At 41.3% G+C, this 17,929-nt stretch overlaps 1 protein-coding gene across 1 annotated transcript; it reads left to right on the top strand.

The window, feature by feature from the left end:
• The first annotated feature begins 9,398 nt into the window (after window positions 1-9,398).
• LOC103721268 (putative disease resistance RPP13-like protein 1) lies at window positions 9,399-15,285 on the top strand. The gene has a single exon (XM_088713466.2). It carries the CDS (start codon window positions 9,601-9,603, stop codon window positions 12,376-12,378), a length of 2,778 nt encoding a protein of 925 aa, XP_088569592.2. The 5' UTR covers window positions 9,399-9,600; the 3' UTR covers window positions 12,379-15,285.
• Window positions 15,286-17,929: the final 2,644 nt, after the last annotated feature.

Below are 17,929 nucleotides of genomic sequence, written 5' to 3'. Positions count from 1 at the left end.
AAATATACGGCAAAATTCCTTACCCTAGGGCTCTCATGAGTCCTATATATAGTCTCAAGATCTTCAGATGATCATAGCCGTCGAAACGCCAACAAAAACACCGAAAGAAAACTCATCCGTATGATTTCCCGCGAGCTCGAGTCGACTCGACTGAAGTTCGAGTCGGCTCTGGCACGTCTGGACAACTTCCAGTATAACTGGCACGATCTTGGGTCGACTCGACTGTGGCTCGAGTCGACTCGACTGTAGCTCGAGTCGACTCTGACAGTCCAGACAGAAATATGTTTTTTTTCGGCTTTTCTCCTCTCGGGTCGACTCGACGGATCTCGAGTCGACTCGACTGTTCCCGAGCCGACTCGACTGTAGCTCGAGTCGACTCTGACAGTCCGCCAGACAGAACTATGCAGAATTAATTCTCCTTCAATTCTCTTCATCACCAATGGTCTCCACATACCCCAACAAGGAGGCCACTGGGCAACCACTGAACTTTTTTCATCAGCTAAGTTCTCCTCCTTCACTAACCACTTTCCTACCTCCAGCTCCTAACTTCTCTTAAAAGACTGAAGATTGAATGTTGTGATGATCTTGAGTCACTGACTACTATTAATTTAAATTTGCAAGGTCTTTCTTCTCTCAGGTACCTGGAGATGTCTTCAGTCTTCACACCCAGGACTTCAAATCAATACTTTACTGACAAAGGACTTCCTTTCGAACTCATGGACCTTCCACTTCACTGTTGTAACTCACTCATGTCCCTGCTACCATAGTTGCCTCCCCTAGACTTCCTCCATAATATGGAAATTCAAATTGTTCCAATGCTCGTGTCATTGCTGATCTTACCTGCTGGAATTCAAAATTTGTGTATCAGTGGATGCCCCATTCTTCAACAACAGTGAGGAAGGGATGGTGCAGATTGGCCTAAATAAAGCATATTCCTGCTAGATATATTGAAGAAGTTTCTCTGAATTGACTTGAGATAATTATCATAGCTCTTGCAACCAGCATTGGACCAGCATATTCCGAATTGACTTAAGATAATTGATTAGCTTTACGTGTCCATTATTGCGAACTTCGTCAAGCCTATTGGTAGTTAGAAGAGGAGTAGGGGTGGGTCACTCTCTTGTAAGATCAAAAATACCATCTTGGCTGGCCACTTCAAAGATACAGCTCTCACGGTGGTCACTTGCAAACCTTAGGAATCAATCAAAAAAGAGAAGGCAATTGCAATTTTTATAAGAGAATTCTCACTAATAAATAACTGAAGTATGATTATAAGGGGACTCTTTTCTTCTCCTTTCCAATATAGGATTTCAAAGCCTATTCTAACTCGAAGAATTCTAATTACTAACTTTTCTAGTAATATCAGAAATTCTCAAAAAGAAAAGTTCACAAAAAATAAATATTTCTAAAATTAACTAACATCAAACTTTCTAAGCAAGATAAAACTAGCTTGAGATCTGAAATCCATGCATAGGATCTACAACTTGTATGGTGAGCATGTGGGCCCTGCATGGTCCCATAATCCGTGCATCTCATTGTTGCATCTAGTGTTAGGCTCAAACCCACTCCCTCAGCAAGTGAGCCCTAGGGGCTCCGGTGTTATATAAACTTGCTGTTGATGTACTTCATAGGGCTAAGGAGTTTAATGCAGGAGATAATATCATGATTCGCATTCATTCTAAATGCTTTCCTAAATATTTCTTTGAAAAATTGCATGCCCGATCTATTGGACCATTCTCTATCATTAGAAAACTTGGATCTAATATATTTTTACTTGATTTACTTGGTCATATGAATATTTGTCCGGCTTTTAATGTGGAGGATTTATTACCTTACCGAGGTACCTTTGAGTCTCTTGCTTCGCCATGTAGAGCTTATGTAAGTACTTCAGTTCTTAAAGTACCATATTTTTCTTGACAGAGAGATGAGATTATGATAGTTTTGGTTGTTGAGGTATTACTTGTAGTTTCTATCATTATCTTGTCTATTAGAAAGGTCATCCTTTGTTTGATGCTTTTTGGAATTGTAGAGGATGAGTTTTGCATCTTGGATCTTCAGCTTCTAGAGTGGAATTCACAATCAAGCTCTCCGGGATCAAGCTTTTTCCAGCTGGAGGATATGGCATAGAACAGTCTATTAATAAGAGATCTATGGCGTAAATGCAGAAATTAAAAAAAAAATTATTTGAACTCTAGTATTTTATTTTTATGCGGACGCATATTAAGATTTTGGATTATGCATTTAAAGTCATTGCTATGTTAATTAAGAGATTATATATTTAAAGTCATTGCTATGTTATTTGAGAATACAACTTCTTTTATTGAGATCAAGAATGTCGAGAATTCCACCTTCTCTCTTCCACTTCTTCTTCTTCTTCTTCTTCTTCTTCTTCTATCCTATGTCATCATGTTTGTCCACTTTTTTGCCATTAGAGTTACGACATATACTTTCCCTTTCTCCATCATTTTGTATTCCTCTTTTCGTTTTCAAAATCCACCAAAATTCTGTGTTGATCAAGGCTTTTACGTTCTCTTTGTTGAGCACCGGCAACTGCTGCAAATGAATATGGTGGGATGAAGGTGGTTGGCCGGGGATGCACGCCAGAGAGACAGCACTCGCAGGTCGGATAGGCAGAGGGAGATGATGGATTAAGGGGAGAACACACTGGTACCAATTGGCCAGAACTATGTGAGGAGGATGAGGACCTCACTATCGACGGACGCCGGAGAGATGACGAGTTGCGGGCTTGAAAGATGGACGGCGGTGGCGAAGAGAGACGGATGCATGGCGTAGTGCAGGGGAAGGTCGAGTTTGAGGAACTGGGAGCAGAGAAGTTGGGAAGAGCACAATCATCCTCCAAGGACTGCAAATTAAAAGGATTTTTGCCTATGGATTAGATGCTATAAAACCAGTCCACAGGGGTCATAAGTTAAGGAGCGGTCCATGGATAGATCGGCCATTAATTTCCTAATATTTAATTGTTTTATCATTATAATGCCCACCTACGTTTCCCTTGAAGCTTGTAGATTAGAAAAAAATTGGCGGAATGATAATAGATTAATGATTCTAAGTCATCATTCATGGCAAAATAACTTAGTTGGACGATAGTTAAGCGAGAGATGATAGCAGTCCATGCATTTGCCTAGACCCACAAATAGCTTCTATTTATAACATTCTAATTGAGAAATTTCATATAGCGAAAGTATCTACAGAAAAATCTATACCGACTTATGTGGCTGATTTTTACGTCCTTTAGTTGAGAAACAAAATGATTGTCATTCGGAGCTATTGCTCTACGGTTCACTACTCAACTCAATTTACTCAAAGCTACAATAATGCATTTATATATCTTCTAATTTTTTATCTTCAAATCTGCGTACCTTTTGTACCATTAAAATCAATGGAAACTACATTTATCAAAAAAAATAAAAAAAGATACTCTACCTACACATGAATGCAGCAAGGGTAATCAAGCAAAGATAAGCTTTTTGAATGTGTGTGCTTGAGAGAGAGAGAGAGAGTATAGTCTAGAGAGGATCTCAATAGTTTTAGCGGTGGTTCTTAGAGTAGCAGTCTCACTAGCGGCTTGCCATACTAGCGGCAGCGATGTGGTGTGGCGAAGGTGGCAAGCTGTGGCACCGTCTGGGATGGCGCTAGCAATGGCTTGTGGTAGCCTCGTTTGCGGTTGTAAGCAAATGGAGAAGATATATAGGACTCGGTTTGTCTCGTTTTTGTTTATTTTCTTATTTCTTGTTTGATTTAAAAATATTAATATATTCTGTGGTAGATGCAATTCACATGAGGAAATAACCCTGATCAATTCTCATCTCGTGGAAAAAGGAATAGAATATTTTATTTTGAAAAGCTAATGTGATGAGCAAAGATTGGAGAAATTATATCCTTCACCTAGTGTTGTAAACCCAATGAGGGGGGATTGAATTGGGTTTTTAAAAATTAACAAATATATGCAATTAAAAAATTTAACTTTCAAAGTGCGTGTGAAGTGAGTGAAAAAGTGTAAATATAGATATAGGATGAATGCAAAATGAAAAGTAAGATATAACACACAAACACAATATTTTATAGTGGTTCGGTGCCAAACTCAACACGTACATCAACTTCTCAAGGGACTTTTTTTGAGAATTCTACTATAATCTTTCTAAAGGTTACAATTTGATTGGTTTGCTTAGGCTCACAATCAAACCAATTAATTTTTTTCTGAATATCAACCATGAGCATTCCTATCTAAGTCTTCCCAAGGTTTGATAGCAATATAATCCAATTTAAGGTTTGGATAAACATTTCTTCAAGTTTCATCTCTTGAAACTTATTATAGCAAAAATTTAAAGTATACAAGAAAAAAACAAAGGCTCCTTGATGAGCTGATTAAGACTCAAAGTGCATGTGGAAGCAGCAGTTGGGCTTCATGAATGCTTGGAAGCTCTGCAGTTAATGCTCTTGTAATGTGGAGGATGTGATCTTTAAAGCTCTCACTTAATGCACATTTTCTTTTTTTTTTCACTTATTCACTCTTTTTTCTTGATTCTTTGGGTGTTCCAATGTATTTATATCTTGAAAAATCATTGGAAGACTGTTTATAACCATCGGAGGACCATTTACAGCCTTTAGAGGGGCTGAAATATCCATTGAAAGTGAATAGAGCCATTTTGATTTCACAAAAAAACTAAACGTTACTATTGTCAGATGCAGAGGGACCGATTCATTTTCTTCAAAGGTCGACGTGGGAACTTCAAGGATTGCCTCTTCTTTTTCTCAGTTCGACTCGAGAATGTGCTTATTTTTACTGCATTCTATATTTTACCTGCAGATTCTTGAGTCGGCTCGACTTATCCTAAGGTTGACTCATACTCAGCAAAGGAGACTCATGATCTGCTTGGGTCGACTCGCAGAGAACTATTTTGCACTACTTTCTGTATTTTGTTTGTGGCCATTTTAGGTCGATTCGACTTGTTCTAGGGTTGACTTGTGCTTGGTAGGGGTGGACTCTTGATTTGCTTGAGTCGGCTCGCAGAGGTGTAATTTTTCACTCCTTTCTGTCTTTCACCTGAGAATGTTTTGTGGTCGACGCAGATGAAACCAAACAGTCTTTTTCAATGTGCTGGGGTCTAATTGTGTGCTTCTAGGGTCGGCTCCTAAATTTCTTCAAAAATAAAATCTTTTGTCTAAGGCTCTATTTGGGGGAGCTTTTGGAGGGCCAAAAAGCACTTTCTGACCCTCCAAAAGTACTTTTGGATGAAAAAGGATGTTTGGTAAAAATTTCAGAAAGCTGTTACAGCTTTCTGACAAAGCTGAAAACAGCTTTCTGGGAAAAGCTCCATTTTGGAGCTTTCCGAAAATGTTGTTTTCAGCTTCATCGGAAAGTTGTTTTTTGACCAAAATACCCGCATTTAAAAGTCTATTTTTCTTTCCAAAATTCTCCATCCCACGCCTCTTCCTCCCCCTCACCGTCCCCTCTCTCTCTCTCCCCCTCTCTATCTCCTTCTTCTCAACGTTGCCGCCCGTTTCCTTTTTTTTTTCTTGGTGAACCCACGGTGGCAGCCACCACGCCAGCAACCATCCGTGGCCGGCGACCCCTCCTTAGGTCGTTGCAACGCCACCTGTGGCGCGCGGCCGGCCAGTGGAGCAACCGGGCTCGGCCTTGTGGTGGCCGGGCCTCCGCTAGCCGTGGGACAACAGCGTCCCAGCCATGGAACCACGACGTCCCAGCCACGGGACCGGGGAGGCGAGTAGCAGCGAAGCCCCCATGGCGGTCGGCCGTGGGGTGCTTTTTTGGGCGGCGGCGTCCGCCCGCGGTGACGTGCGCCCACGGTGGTGGCGGGCGAGCCGCCTCGGCTCCCTTCCGCCGAGAGTGTCGCTGGACACGGCCTGACCCCCTCCCGTGGCTGCTGTGGCCCGGGCTCCTTCCGGCGCCGCCGGCCATGCGGGAGGAGAAGAAAATAGAAGAAGGGAAGGGAGGAAGGAAGGAGAAGAAGAGAAGAAAAAAGAAAGGAAAAAGAAAAAAAAAGAAGAAAAGGGAAGAAAAAGAAGAGAAAGAAAGAAAGAAAAGAGAAGAAAAGAAAAAGAAAAGGAAAGAAAAAGGAAAAAAAGAAATAAATAAATAAATAAATGCATAAATAAGGGGAAGAAGAGAAGAAAAAGGAAAAGAAAAAGAAAAGAAAAAAAAAGGAAGAAAAGGAAAGAAAAAGAAGAAAAGGAAAGAAATAAAAAGAAAAGGAAAAGAAAAGAAAATAAAATAAATAAATAAATAAATATATAAATAAATAAATATATAAATGAACAAATAAATAAATAAGATAATAAAGAAATGCATAAATAAATATGTATATAAATGAATGAATAAATAAATAAGATAATAAATAAATATATTTTAATGAAATAAATAAATAAATAAAAATATTAGTAATTATTTAACCAATTTTATCACCTAGCTAGAAAATTTGTTAGAGAGATAAATGGTCATCAGAAGGATGAAAATGAATTTACACTAATAATTATAATATATTTATATATTTATTATTGTATTATATTATAAATATAATATTATATTACATTATATCATAATACATTAATATGTTATGTTAAATAATTTTATATTATATTAAATTATTATTCTATAGTACACAATGTTATAGTACTATATTATAATAATATTATATTACATTATATTAATATTATACTATATCATATTTTTATGTATTAATACATATTATATTTTATTATACTCTTTTGTATAATACTAGTAATGTCCTTTATGATCATTTTGTCACACAAAAGTACTTTCTCAGTTTGTTTACCAAATACATGTTAAAATGTCACAACACTTTAGAAATGTAGTTACCAAACAGCAAATAGCTTTTTATAAAAACTCTACTTCAGACAGCTCTACTTCCAACAGCTCTACTTCTAAAAGCTCTACTGCCAACAGTTCCTCCAAACAGGGCCTCTGTAGACATTCAGGGATCGACTTCATGGTAGAGATGACCTCCAGGCCACCGGATTCAATTGGATCCACTCATCTTCGAGATGGTGGAATCGATGGTGATCTCAGCAGAGATCGCCTTGAGATTGCTCGATTCCCCATCGGCAACCGCGACGGTGCACTTGAGAGGGGGGGGGGGGGGGGGGGTGTAAGGCAATCAATATGCTCAATAACTTTTCCTGTTTGCTCTTCAAGATGTGAGGTAACTAGTGGCTTCTCCAACCTGAATTGTGAAAGGAAGATCACCGACAGAGGTTAGGGTGGGAGGCTCAGGCTCGACTCGTTTCAAGAAGGTCGGACTCAGGCTCAGTACTGAACTCTGTATTGGGCTCGAACTCGGACTTGCTTCGCAAAGCAAAAACTCGGGCTTGAGCTCGTAAAGCTCGTTTCAATTACGAGCTCAAGTCCAAGCCCGAGCTCGGGCTCGGGCTCGATATCAAGCTAGGATTTGCATATTATTTTCGGATTAAAATAATAATAATAATAACCATAGAAAAAGAAAAAGAAAAAGGATTTTACTGTTCATCTTTTTTCTTTCCTTTCCATAGGCTTCATCTTCCAAGGGAAAAGGTTCTCTCTGTTTTCCTTTCCTGCAGAGATTCCTTCTTCCCGTTTTCAAATCCTCTTGTTCACTTCCAGCAACATGGCACATTACGACCTTGCCAGTAATATCGTCATCCACAGTGGTACAGGTGCTATCACTAGGGTAGACTAGAGGAAGAGAGGAGGGTTTGAAGCCTTTGGGTTGATTAAGAGATTCACCACAGAGCTGCTCTCCATTACCAAGCATCACAATAGATATGAAGTTTCTGTCCACCGAACTGGCAGCCACGGTGAGGATCCATGGTGGTGGTGATAAAACGAAGGAAGAAGAAGAGGAGGAAGTAGAGGAGTCCTCTTCGCCACCGGCCGTGCCGTGTGATGGCGGCAGAAGGAGGCTGAGGCGGCTCGCCCGCCGCCACCATGGGTGGACGTAGCCGCCTCATGAGATCCGCCAGCTATGGGGCCTTTTCTGGCCGCCTAGCCGACTAGCTGGGTGGGAGAGGAGAGCCTTGGCCCTTAAGTTGGAATCGTTGGATGCAGGGTTTCCAAGTAGTGAGATCCAGATCTGACCGCCCACGGTTTCATCGGTGGCACAATCTCAACCGGCGGATTCTGAAGCCACCCCTCATTTGGTCGCGTTAAGTTATGAACTCCGTTTGGGCTCGTATGCTGCTTGAACTCGGATTCGAATTTAAATAGGCCTCATTTTGAGCTCGAGATCGCGCTCGTTTGACTAATGAGACTAGTTCGCTTAAAGCTTATCGTGCTTTTTACGAAAACGTTTTTTTTTCTAACTCTGCATGAAAGGAAAAAGGATGGAAAACTTCTTTTTGTGAAATAATGAATCACAAAGTAGCCGAGCTTTCACTGGCCGAGCCCAGTGCGAGGCTGAGGGTATGGTGCCGCAAATCCGAGCTTTGATGGAGGGCGGTGAGTTTTTTTTTTTTTTTTGGTAAAAAACGGCTACTCATTCATATAAGTCTAACATGAGTACAACCAGCCAAATCACGGAAAAGAAAAGACAACAAAGCAACATGAGCATTTGATGCAGACGTCTACAAAAAATCCCCAGAATGCCGGTCCACAAAAGAGGCAACCCAGTCTGCGGCCCTGTTCGCTTTCCTAAACACGTGATTTGCCTGAAAACCGCTCATCAACTGAGCCATCCGACGAGTCTCCCGGATAAGGGGGTGACCATCACCATACCTGTCCGCACCTTGGATCTAGTCGATCACCACCGCAGAGTCCCCCTCAAGGTGCACCCGCTCGATGCCAAGCACCTGCCTGGCGTAGGATAAACCCTTCTAGGCAGCCCGCAACTCTGCCCCAACTACTGTAAGCCTGGTGTACACTGCCCTCCTGCGGCAAGCATCCTCCCACAATGATCCCTGATCACAAATCCTACCCCTCCAGTCACACCATCCACTGACCTGCTGCCATCGAATTTTACTTTGAGATAGCCAAGGGGTGGGAGTACCCAAGAAACAAGGGCAAAACAGGGCGCTGAAACAGCGTGAAGAGTACCCTAGGTGTCCCTAGCCATCCCAGAAGAAAACACAGTGGTAGCCGCAATAACCTCCCTCGCGTGTCGCGCCGCTCTATCCACCACCATCCTCGGAAGCGACCGCCTCCTCTCGAATATGCCAGCATTCCTATCCAGCCAAATGTGATAGGATAGGTATGCCCTAAGAATCCCATCCACCGCCGATCTAGAGCTCCGCATGGAGGGCGGCGGTGGTCGGTAGTATATCCATGTGACCGAATATTGTTGGTCTGAAATACCCTGTGCCGGCACACGTTAGATAATTCCTCCTTCGGGGACAATTTTCCTTAAAGGTTTTCTCTCGAGTCAACGTCGTAGTCTTCTCCTCTCCTCAATTTTCCCATCCATCGTCTCCTGGGTTTCGGAACCTCACCGGCTGTTCTTGTTACCTCCCCTCTTCGTAGTCATGGCGCACAAGATACTGAGTTAATAGTTAAAAAGTCGGTCAACTCCCGCCGTCATCGTGGTACTGCTTTCTCTCCCCTTGCTCTCTCCTCTTCATCCTCGCCTCGCCATGGACTGGAATAATCTGCTCTCCAAGGCCACCTCCATCCCCAAATTCCTCCCCGACAAGCTCGTGGACTGGCTTTTCTCCTGCGCCCAGTCCGAGTACTCCCTCATCAGCGGCGTCGAAGACGAGATCGACAAGCTCCGAAGAACCAGCGAGCGGATCCACCACCTCCTCACCGACGCCGAGGAGCGCCGCTACATCGAGGACAAGTCCGTTAAGAGCTGGCTCCTCGAACTCAAAGACGTCGCCTTCGCCGCCGACGAACTCCTCGATCGCCACCAGACACAGCTCAAACTCTCCTCCCTCGACCAGAGCAGCGGCGAGGCCGGCCCATCCCGCAAGCGAAAGCGCTCCTGGTCTCTCCTTTCCCTCGGCCTCGGCCATGAGCCAGTTCTTCTCCAGCGCCGGACACTGGCGACCCAGATAGCCAAGATCAACGAGAGGTTAGAGGAGATCGCCAAGGCCCGGAAGAAATTCCGTCTGGAGGCCGGAGACGGGAGGAGAAGGGGGCGAACGGGAGAAAGCTCGCCTCCTTCTCAATCCGTGGCCTCTTATGAGTGGTCTCATGTCGTCGGCCGAGAAGATGAGAAGGCAGAGATTGTTACAGCATTGACGTCGGATCATCGAATCCTCCTCCCTGTTCTTCCGATCTATGGAGCTCCTGGAATCGGTAAGACCACTCTTGCTAAATTAGTCTACAATGACGCTCAAGTGGAAAATTATTTCGATTTGAGGATTTGGGTTGGTTTGTCCAAAGGATTTGATGTGAGAAGGGTAACGAAAGAGATTATAGAAGCTGTAGACGACGGGGAGAAATGTAATATATCCAGCCTGGACGCTCTGCTGCGTCACCTCAGCTGCAAGGTGAGTGGGAGAAAGTTCTTGCTGGTGCTGGATAACTTGTGGGCTGAGAATTTCCAGTTCTGGGAGACGCTGCGGCTTCCATTGGTGGCTGGAGGTAAGGAAAGTAAGGTATTGATTACTGCTCGGAATGAAGTAGTTTGGAGGGGAATGCCCACACTGCATCTGATCCATTTGAAGGGTCTGAATGTGGATGATTGTTCAAAGCTGCTCCTTGATCAGGCATTCCCGCTCGGGTGTTCGAGCCAACATCCGAATTTGGAAAAGATCAGCAAGAGGATCGTGCAGAGGTGCCAAGGATCCCCTCTGGCAGCAAAGTTGCTTGGTTGCCTCCTGTACAATGTGACAGAGGAAGATGCGTGGGAAGACATGCTAATTGAAGTGTGCTCATTGGAAGAGGATAAAAATAACATATTGCCAAGCTTAATGATCAGTTATAATCATTTGAATTATCATCTGAAGCAGTGTTTTAAGTACTGCTCTATGTTTCCTAATGGTTATGAGTTTGATAGGGATGAACTGGTCAGGTTGTGGATGGCAGAAGGTTTGATCCAGCGCAGTGGGAGCAGAAGTACTCTGGAGGTGATAGGCGGCAGGTACTTTGATAATCTATTGTGGAGGTCATTTTTTGAAGTCTCTGGTAATCAAGGACAGAAACAGAAATATAGAATGCCGAGCCTCATCCATGATCTAGCACGATTAGTTTCTAAACCTGAAAGTTTGGTTGTGGAACATGGTGTTTCATGTGATAAACCCGAATGGGTGCGTTATGCATCCTTGTTTCATCAAAATGATCAGGAGACGGTAGCATTCGACAAACTATACAGATATGAAAAATTGCGGACTTTTAAATTGTATGGAGAGTTTAGAGTGGGTGTGAAGCAGGTCCCAGCAGATCTATTTCTTAAATTAACATGCTTGCAGGTTTTAGATCTCAGCTTTAGCGAGATAGAAGAATTGCCGGATTCAGTTGGTGATTTGATACACCTGCGATATCTTGGCCTTTACAGAACTGAAATCCAAAGGCTGCCTGAATCAGTTTGCTGGCTTTACAATCTGCAGACCCTGGAGCTTGGTGAGTGCTTCAGGCTCCAAGAGTTACCAAAAGGAACAAGCTACATGGTTAACCTACGGCATCTTGGTTTGCATGTTGACTGGGAGACAGGTGCCGATTCGATGATGTCCATGCCACAGAGAATTGGAAAGTTAACTTCGTTGCAGACATTGTCAAGATTCATTGTGACTTCTGAGAATGGATGCAACGTACGAGAGCTGAAGGACTTGAACCTTCGAGGAGAGCTTTGCATCTCAAAGCTAGAAAATGTTGTCGATGTGTCGGATGCTCAAGAGGCCAATTTGAGTAGGAAGCGAATTGATAATTTGAAGTTGCAATGGAGCAATACAATCAATCCCACTGGTCAACAGGGTGGGAGTGATTGCGAAAGGGTTGTTGCATGTCTCTGCCCTCATATCAAACTCAAATGTCTTTGGATAGAGAACTATCCTGGCAGCAATTTTCCAGATTGGGTAGGGGACAGTTCTTTCTTGCACTTAGAGACTTTGAGACTCTCCTGCTGCAAGAATTGTAAACAACTCCCATTGATAGGGCGGCTACCTCGTCTCAGAAATCTGTGGATAAAAGGTATGCATGGAATAAGAAGCATGGGAAATTTTGTGGGATTTCAATCTCTAGAGAAGCTTACATTATCAGACATGCCTAATTTGGAGAGACTTTTTGAAGTGGAAGGTGGTGAGATTCCTAGGCTCCGCGAACTCTCCATGTTGCATTGCCCTGAACTGAGAGAACTGATTGTCCTTCTTCCTATGCTTGCGAAATTGAAGAAAAGAAACTGTCAGAATTTGACTCTGCCTCTGGAGTTCCGATCCGGCCATGATTTAATAATAGACAGTGACACTTAGTCGAATTATCAGTTGGATTGGTCTTCTGACTTCTCTTACCTCATTAACTCTCTCTCATTTTTCTGGTTTCGTATCCCGGAGCTCTCTCCATGTGTTGAGTTCTCTTAAGGAATTGAAGATTGAAGGATGTGATTGTGAGATCTCGTTTCTCTGGAATGCGTAGAGATAATTTCATGCACAAAACTGACAGCTTTCTCCAAGGGTTGAGTGCCACATAAACTTAGTGATATTTGAATACATTCTTGTGATCTTGTCATGGTCTCAGGTTTCTTCCATGAGGATTGCAAAACTTAGAATCACTGCAAAGTAGAAATTCGAGATGTTCCTATCCTCGAGGATGGAGGAGATTATGCCGGCTAAACTTACATATTTGGCTATTAGCAGGCGTGCAGAATGGCCATATTCCTAATGTAGTGATTGATTTTAAATTGGTTTCCAAAAGTATAATTTGATGATTATTTCAACATGTGCGGCTATTATAGATTTCAGTGAACTAGTAAATACATCTGGTAGCTTGATCAGAATTCTTATTTTCTCTGCAGTTACTTGGGGTCACTGTTGTAACAGCACTCATTCTCTTTCCATTTTTGTCATCTTGATTGTACATTGCTATAGTGTTAATTATTTCAGGTGTGTTTCATAGATTTAATATGCGATTATTTCACTGACTTCTAGGAGTCACCATTTGATGTTCATACGAAATTCGTTAAATCAGGGTTTTTTCCTTGGAATCTTATGTCTTATGGGTATATATCTCACTGACATCTATAAGTTACTGTTTACATCTAACATCTCAAGTCCGACAGACTTTTAACCTGTTTTTAGTGCTATCTAAATTGATCATGATATCTAACAATGGAAACTTTGTCAGAATAACATCTGCCATTAAACCTAGGAGGCTAGTTGGGAAAGATACCAGTGTTATTGGTTATGCAGTTTAAAGTTAATACTTATGCCTCTAATTTTTCTCACTGCAAATTTGCATTGTATTTAATGGCATGACTATGACAGGACAATGAGCAGTGCATGCCAAGTTTTCTAAGCTATCCACCACTCGGTTCCGCACCCTATAGATATGAGTAATCTTTATCTTCATTGGAGCCTGAAAGAATGTGGCAGGTTGAACAGATACAGGTTAGTATAGCTTCCATTGCCATTGAGCCAAAGACATGCACTTTTGGGAAACACTGCAAGTTCCTCTGCTTGCAGGGGACCCAGAGAGGAGGGTTTTGATTACCACTCAAAGCCAATTAGTTTAAAGGAACATGTATTTGGTGGCTTCAATCTGTTTAGTGGGCTTGGATGATAGATTTTTCTGGTTGGTGTTCGGGGACCGGGCATTTGCTCAAGATGATGGGAACGAGCTTCCGAAGTCAGAACTTGAGGGACATTGGTAGAAAGATCGTAGAAAGGTGTCATGGTTCACCCTTGGCTGCATAATTGGCAACACATTCTGAAAGATATGGCTGACCTGGGAGAAATCGTAGATGAAATATTAACATTATTGATGCTAAATTATGATCTTTTGCAGCTGCATCAAAACAATTGCTTTGCCTAGTGTTCGGTAGGCCCCAAAAATTATGAGCTTGATAAGGACGAATTGGTCAAGTTGTGGATGGCAGAAGGTCTCATCAAGCCAGAGAGGCTTTGTGAGAACAAATGATTGAAAGATATTGGTGGGAAGCACTTTTGTAATCTCCTTTGGAAGCCCCTTTTTTTTTCCTTCAAACTTCTGGCAGTAGCCAAAAGCATAAACAGAAATATTGAATTCCTAGAATTATTCATGATTGGCAAACAATCAGTTCCAATTTCAAGGTATGAATGCCTTAGAGTCGATCATGTTGGGATTAAGCTTGGTAAATCTGCAAGGGCTTGCTATGCATTGTTATGTCACCATCATATGCAGCAGGAGTTTTTTAAGATAATATATGATAGGAAAAGTTTATGGACATTTATATTGTACAATGATGATGGCTCTCCCCGGCCAGTGTCCGTTCTGAGCAACAGTCAAGTAGAGAAGTTGCCAGATTCAATTTGTGATCTGATTCATTTTCGGTACCTTGGCCTTGGTGGTGCATGACCAAAAACTTCGTCCGAATCAGTGTAAGACCTTGGAACTAGGCAAGTGCTATAAGTTTCAGGAATTACCCATCAGTACAACCGCTTAGTTAATCTGTGGCATCTTGCTCTTCATCTTGACTGGGAATTCTGGGATGGAAGGACAGATTAGATCCCAATACCTCCACGAATTCTTAAACTGACTTCTTTGCAGATGCTCAAGATTCACGGTGGCTTGCTACTCTCTGAAATCTTTTTGTATCAGTTGTGCCTGTTCTGAAGGCATGGTTTGAAGTGGGAGTTGGTGAAATGCCTTGTCTCACTTCTGAACTAACTACTTTAAATTGCCTGGGGTTGCAAGAATTGTCCCACTTCTCATGTTCACTGGAAAAAAGAAAAATAGTCCAGGATTGATGAATCGTCCAGTGCCGCCAGCAATTTATGATCTTGTAGTGGAAGGAGGCCACTGGACAATAGTTGGATTTTTTTCATCAGCTCGGTTCTCCTTCACTAACTACTTTCCAAAATTTCAGGCTCAGGTGAATACCCAAAAGCTACCTCCAGTGGCTAACTTCTCTTAAAAGACTGAAGATTAAATGATGTGATGATCTTGAGTCGCAGACTATTAATAATGAAAATTTGCAAGGTCTTTCTTCTCTCAGATACCTAGAGGTATCATCACACCCAAGACTTCAGATCAATACTTTTCTGACAATGGACTTCCTTCCGAACTCATGGCCGGACCTTCCACTTCACTATTGTAACTCACTCATGTCACTGCTACCATAGTTGCCTCCCCTAGACTTCCTCCATACTATGGAAATTCAAATTGTATCAATGCTCATGTCATTGCTGATCTTACCTGCTGGAATTCAAAATTTGTGTATCAGTGGATGCCCCATTCTGCAACAACAGTGCGGAAGGGATGGTGCAGATTGGCCTGAATAAAGCATATTCCTGCTAGCTATATTGAAGAAGTTTCTCCGAATTGACTTAAGATAATTATCATAGCTCTTGCAACCACCATTGAATATTGGTGACATCATTACATGGGTATAAATTTTATTTTCTGTCTGGTTATTCTCTTTCTATTTAATTCTTGTTTTGCCGTTTTACCTCTGTCCATCCAAATTGTCTTTCTGTGGATTTCACATGGGTCACGTTTTAATGGTAATCCTGTTCTTTCCTTGCAAATTTCTGTCAGCCTTACTGGATAACTGGTTACTTGCCAATCTCATACATGACAAGATATCTTGTTTCTCTATCAGCCTTAGTTCTGGAATAAATAGGCAAAATATGATGTCTGTGTATGATTCAGAACATGATGTGGACGGCAAGTCAAAAATGTTAATGCACAAAGAATAATATAAATATTTTTTTAGGCATAGGCATTCAGTTGCTTGAGATCAATCGTAACACTTAAATTCCTTCTAGAATCATTGTTGTATTCTAAATATCCATGAAAATGAATTTTCATCAAGGCTGCTTTAATTAAAATTTCCCATTGGGGAATAAAAATTTTTGGTCATATGGCTGCCTAGTTTTTAAAGTGTCTGTGTTCAATCTTAAAATTGAGGTTAAAATTTAAAAGCATAACTAAGTTGGAAATACTACAGATATTCAGTTGCTATCTAAGTCCATAATCCTTCTTTTCACTGTTCTTTTCTTTATTAAAACCCTGATATAATCAAAGGACTAACAATCGATCGATATAGTAATTAGTGTCAGGATAGATGTCCTATAAGTCGGTAGCAGCTTTCAAGTTTCAACATCATTTTCAGTTTATGTAGCTAAGATTTCAGGAAGTCTTTTTTCCTTGTTGGATGAAGTTAAGAAATGATGATTCTTCTCTGTTTGTGTATGTCTATTTTGACTCATATATGGGAAAATTTGCAACTTTTCTTCTCCTACAAAATTCTTTTCCATACTACTAAGTTGACCCAGGCCTTTTCTGAAGCCGTTGCTTCTTTTTCTTTTTTAATTCTTTAGGTTTTCCAAATGTTCCATTTCCATTCTTGATCATAGAAGCATCGTTACGATATTTGCTTATGATACATTGTTGCTTTAGAGCTTCCATATATGACTGTAACCACAACCCCATCTGATCGTTTAAAAGTACAGATATGACATATGAATGCATGTGTTCTTGAATTTTTTTATAAGAAAAAACAAAGTTAAATTTAGTTCATTAGTTACTTCTTATTGGCCAAATGTTTGCGGTCTAGTGCTTTATATGGTGAAATCTATCAAAATCTCAAAGCATTATGTAAAGTATCCTCTTGATCTTGGACAAACAGATTCTAGCAGCTCCATCAATTTCACCATGCTAATATTTCTATCTTAACTATGGTATGTTGTACTGTACCATACCGGACGGTACCGGGCATACTGTACCGTGCCGGTTCGATACCGGTACTATTACTGATAGTGTACCGATCCTTCGTACGCCAAAAAATTTTCGTACCGTATCGTACCAACACTATACTAGTATGGCACCAGTATGAGGTCTGGTACCAGTACAACGAACCTTGCCTAGTAGAATTGCAGAAACTATCAACTATTTTGTTTAGACTAAGACTCAAAATTAAAGAAAAGCATGATAAATTGCGACAAACTTCAAGTCAATAACTAAGGGGTCTAGAATTCTGGATGTTCAAACATGCTACAGTGGCTAAATGATGATATTAAGAGAATCCAAACCACTGACATGGAAATTGACCAGGCAGCGAAACTTACAACAAGTTCTCTTCTGTTCTCCTTTTTTTTGTTATTTAATGTTATTTCTTATTCTTCACACCATACATTTCTTGACATATTTGTTCAATTCTCTGTCAGTTTGTCAAAAGCATTGTTTTGCGTCATTTGATGTGCTGAATACAAAAGAAAAGACATGAAACATATAAAAAGAGTCATAGGCTTTCAAGTAGGCATGCAACACCCACGTGATTAACTTTAGTAATTGCGCCAACAACTGGAAGCTTGCAAAAAAGAATGCCATCTCGGTTTGATGCCTTCATCCATCACTTCAACATGCGAACGCTGTCCTCCACCTGGTAAAAGGAATTGCAAAGAAAAACTACACCACAAGCTGATGCTCATGTATTTGATTCTTGTACAGTTGAGGCTTCAAATGGAAAAATTTCTTCCAAAATGTTCTTGCCAGCACTATTTTTCCCTTGTTCTTTTTTTTGAGAATAACACTGCCTTGCCACCTGTTAAGCCCACCTTGTGGGCAAATTATATGTCTAAATAAATTCCTTGGTAGTATGTATTCCTTGTTCCAGGTGACCAATAAACTCTGCATATAACTGAATATTCTGAGTTCCTTGGTGTACATCATTCTGGATGAAGTCATTCCTACGGATGTCTTCAGTACTGACTCCTTAAAGTTACTATAATCCAATATTCAAATCATTGTTCCACCCAGCCATCTGGTAATTGTGATGTTAAGTTTTGAACTACCAGCTAGTCTAGTTCGAATGGAAGATCTTGT

This window comes from Phoenix dactylifera, chromosome 17, assembly GCF_051530095.1.
Source record: "Phoenix dactylifera cultivar Ajwa chromosome 17, Ajwa_hap1_PhDact_Kaust_v1.1, whole genome shotgun sequence".
Classification (NCBI taxonomy): Eukaryota; Viridiplantae; Streptophyta; class Magnoliopsida; order Arecales; family Arecaceae; genus Phoenix; species Phoenix dactylifera.
This window is presented reverse-complemented; position numbering and strand designations above follow the sequence as displayed.